This window comes from Plasmodium reichenowi, chromosome 12, assembly GCF_001601855.1.
Source record: "Plasmodium reichenowi strain SY57 chromosome 12, whole genome shotgun sequence".
NCBI classification, from domain to species: Eukaryota; Apicomplexa; class Aconoidasida; order Haemosporida; family Plasmodiidae; genus Plasmodium; species Plasmodium reichenowi.
Window position 1 is genome coordinate 1,139,863 of NC_033657.1, and position 3,859 is coordinate 1,143,721.

General features: G+C 16.7%; 2 protein-coding genes across 2 annotated transcripts in view; both read right to left on the reverse strand.

Annotated features, from left to right (window-relative positions):
- Positions 1-354, reverse strand: part of PRSY57_1229700 (ATP-dependent protease subunit ClpQ, putative) — a gene marked incomplete at both ends in the record, with an annotated part of 1,193 nt that extends 839 nt beyond the window's left edge. Inside the window, 2 exons of the mRNA XM_020115073.1 lie at positions 105-188; positions 292-354. Of these exons, the coding sequence (XP_019970227.1) occupies positions 105-188; positions 292-354 (147 nt within the window). Of the gene's footprint in view, positions 189-291 lie in introns of the transcript that reaches the window.
- Positions 355-1,258: 904 nt separating this feature from the next.
- Positions 1,259-2,752, reverse strand: PRSY57_1229800 (WD-repeat protein, putative; the record flags this gene model as incomplete). The annotated part of the gene is made up of 1 exon (XM_012908717.2): positions 1,259-2,752. One exon carries the CDS (start codon positions 2,750-2,752, stop codon positions 1,259-1,261), a length of 1,494 nt encoding a protein of 497 aa, XP_012764171.2.
- Positions 2,753-3,859: the final 1,107 nt, after the last annotated feature.

The following is a 3,859-nucleotide window of genomic DNA, read 5'->3' on the forward strand; positions in this document are numbered from 1 at the left end:
TAATAATGTAATCATTTTATCATTTTATAATTTTTCTTTTGATTGAATATATTTAAAATATGTTTTTCCTTTTTATTTTTTTATTTTTTTTTCTTAATACATACCACTTCATTATTTTTCCTAACACATAATATGGTAGTTCCATGACGAGGAATTATCAACTTGCTGTTATCAGAAAAATAATTTCTCTATAAAATAAGAAGATAAAATCATACAAATATATATCATTTGTTTCAATAAAAATTATTATGACATCATAAATGTGATAAACATATATGTATAATATATTACTGCAATTGTTTTGGTTATTGATTTTTGTGATCCAATTATATTTACAAAGTTTCTAATAAACATTTTCTTTCTTGTTTCGTATATTATTAAAAAAAAGGAATATTAAAGAAAACACCAAAAAAAAAAAAAAATAATAAAAATAAATAAATAAATATATATATATATATATATTTAAGCTTGAGTGTTTATTTTTTATGTAAAAAGTTAAATTGAATTATAATTAAAATATATTTATATATAACAATTAACGCAATACATATTATGTGTTATTATTTTATAGAATATATAAAGAATTTATATAAATACATTTTTACAGTATATATATAAAAAGATAAATTATATGAAATTAGAAGTAATTATTGTCATCTTGAAAAAGGAAGAGAAAAAATTCATATTACACAAAAAAAAAAAAATAAATAAATAATAAATAATATAATTATATATAATTATATATATATATATTTATTATTATAATGAAAAATGGCACATTATTATATATATAATATAAGCATTATAGAGAAAATCTTTAAAAAAAGAACGCCCATTTATTATTTTTTTTTTTTTATGCCTTATTCATCATTTGCAAACAATACAGCTTTTTCAAATAAGAAATACCAAACAAAATATTATAATAAATAAATAAATAAATAAATGAATAAATAAATGAATAAATAAATAAATATATATATATATATATATATATATATATAAGTTTAAAAAAAAAATATATATATAATAATAATAATAATAATAATAAAATAATAAATTAAATAAATATGAGCATTCATAAAATATTTCTTAACATTTTCCAAAAAAATATATGAACGTTCATAAAAATTTTCAAGTGTGTACATATTTTCATTTAACAAATTATTTTTATTATTACACGATCGCTTTTATGGTAATAATTTATATTGCATATGTATACACAATAATAATATTATAAAATAGTTTGAAGATAAATGGTTCACATGTCGTGTGATGCAAATGTATTTGCCATATTAATTAATAAATTTTGATCATTATATAAAAGATTTTTATAATTGGATTGAAAAGTATGTTCCTTCACTTCATCAATAATGTGTATATTTGTATTATCTTCATATTCAAGAACTAAATTTGGGAACTCAATTAAATAAGAAACATTTTTGAATGTAGGAATATAAAAGTTAATAACATTTTCACCATATTTCAAAGTTTTGATTGCATAACAATTATATATATCCCATATTTTTATTCCATCACTTGCCAAAGATATCAATATTTGTTTTTTATCATCAACATAACATTTTAATACTTGACTTTTATGACCTATAAATGTTGTAAAATCTTTTAAATTTAAAAAGATTTCATTTGTAACAACGTTTTGCGATTTAATAATTTTATTTGTTTCTAAATGAAGATAATTAATATTAAGATGATGACTATCATTAAAATCCTCATCATTTGTATTATTATTATCATCACTTGACTGGTTATAATAATCACTGTAGTCATTATTTATGTCACCATAATTTTGATTACCATTATAATTATTATAATTATTATAATCGTTTTTATCATTTCCATCATTTTCATCATTTTCAATTTGTTCTGTTTGTATTTTTTTTATTTGAACATAATCACCATATTCTTTTAATTTTATGTCATCACTTTTGTTATGACAATATGCACAACTGTTTTTCTTATTTTTCTTATTTTTATTATTTTTCGTACTCTTCTTATTAAATTCAAGAAAAGGAATACGGATAATTTTATTTTTTTTGCACACATATAAATGTGTATTGAATGGATAATTTGAACAAATATATGTACAACATTCTGTTTGGGTTTTTAATATATGTACAGCTTCTTTAGATTTTAAACCCCATACATATATAGTTCCATCATTTGTTAAGGATATTAAAGTATATAATGTATCATATATATTTGGAGTTATACTTATAATTTGTTTTATATTTGAATTTATATTATGCTGATAAAATAACATTGGCTGTATTTTTTTTTTCCTGAACAAGTCATGTAAATTATATACATGCACTATATTATCATCACTATACGTATATAAAACATTTACCAACTGATCAATTAAAATATCTTTAATTGGTCCAAAATGAGCTTGAAAAGTATTTATTAAGAATCCTGATATAGCAGACCATATATACACATTCCCAATTTTATCACCTCCGAAAATTATTCTTTCATTTGTTGTTAATTTAATAACATTCAAATGAGCACGTACATATTTAGTATATATGGCTGTGCTTTTGTTATATATATATTGATATATCATTTTTTTATTTGCATTTAATATAAGGAAATTTCCATTGTTAAGCATACATATTTTCTTTTCATCATCTTTTATAGACTTTTCAAACTTACTTTCGCATCGTTCATTATCTAAATTTACTAAGAGTACATCATGGTTATCATAAACCAACATTATTTTATTCTGCTCCATTTTTATAAAAAATTTACACTATATGATAGAAGTAACATTTAAAATGTTATTTTATTATAATTAAATATATGTAAATTATGAATATATAAATGAATAAATAAATAAATAAATATATATATATATATTTCTTATTCGTTATGTTTCTTATTCATCATTCATATTTAATATAGATCTTATTACAATGTTGTATTTTATTTTATATGAATTTAAAGCATTCTTCCCTTACAAGAAAAAGTAATAAAAATAAGGCAAATAAATAAATAAATAAATATATATATATATATATATATATATATATATATATATATAGATATAGATATAGATATATATTTATTTATATTTATATTATATAATTTTTTCTTTTTTTTTTAAACACAATTTTCAGTTAATAAAAAGATATATTGCCTTTTTTAATTACAATTTAATTTAACAAAAAAAAAAAAAAAAAAATTTCTATATACCATATGAGCATATAAAAAATTACATTCGATATAATATTTTCTCTTTTAAAATATTACCTTCTGTTTATTTTAATATTTTTAAATAATTTTTATTTAAAGAAAATATATTATAAAGAGGAAATTTTTCTTTTCTTTTCTTAAAAATAAAATATTTATTATAAATATAATATATATATATATATATATATATATATATATATATATATATATATATAATTATACATATACATTATATTTATTATTATATATAGAGTGAATCTGATTATATTATATATATATTAACATATATATTGTATATATCCATAATATATATGTATGTAATAAAAAAAATATATATAATTTTTTATTTTTTTTGTATAATATCATAAAAAATAAATTTAAGAAAATTTTAATCTACATTAAAATTTTAAAATACACTTAAAAATATAATACTTTTATTTATTTAATTTTTTTTATAATTGATGTTTTATAATTTTCAAATATTCAACATTATAAAACTTCACGTTGAAGGGTGTAGTGTATAATAATATATACTATTATTATAATATATGAATTATAAAAAAAAAGAACCTTTATTATCTTTTGTTTTTTTTAATTTTTTAATAATACAATATATTATTTTATTTATAAATAAGTTTTGTTGTTA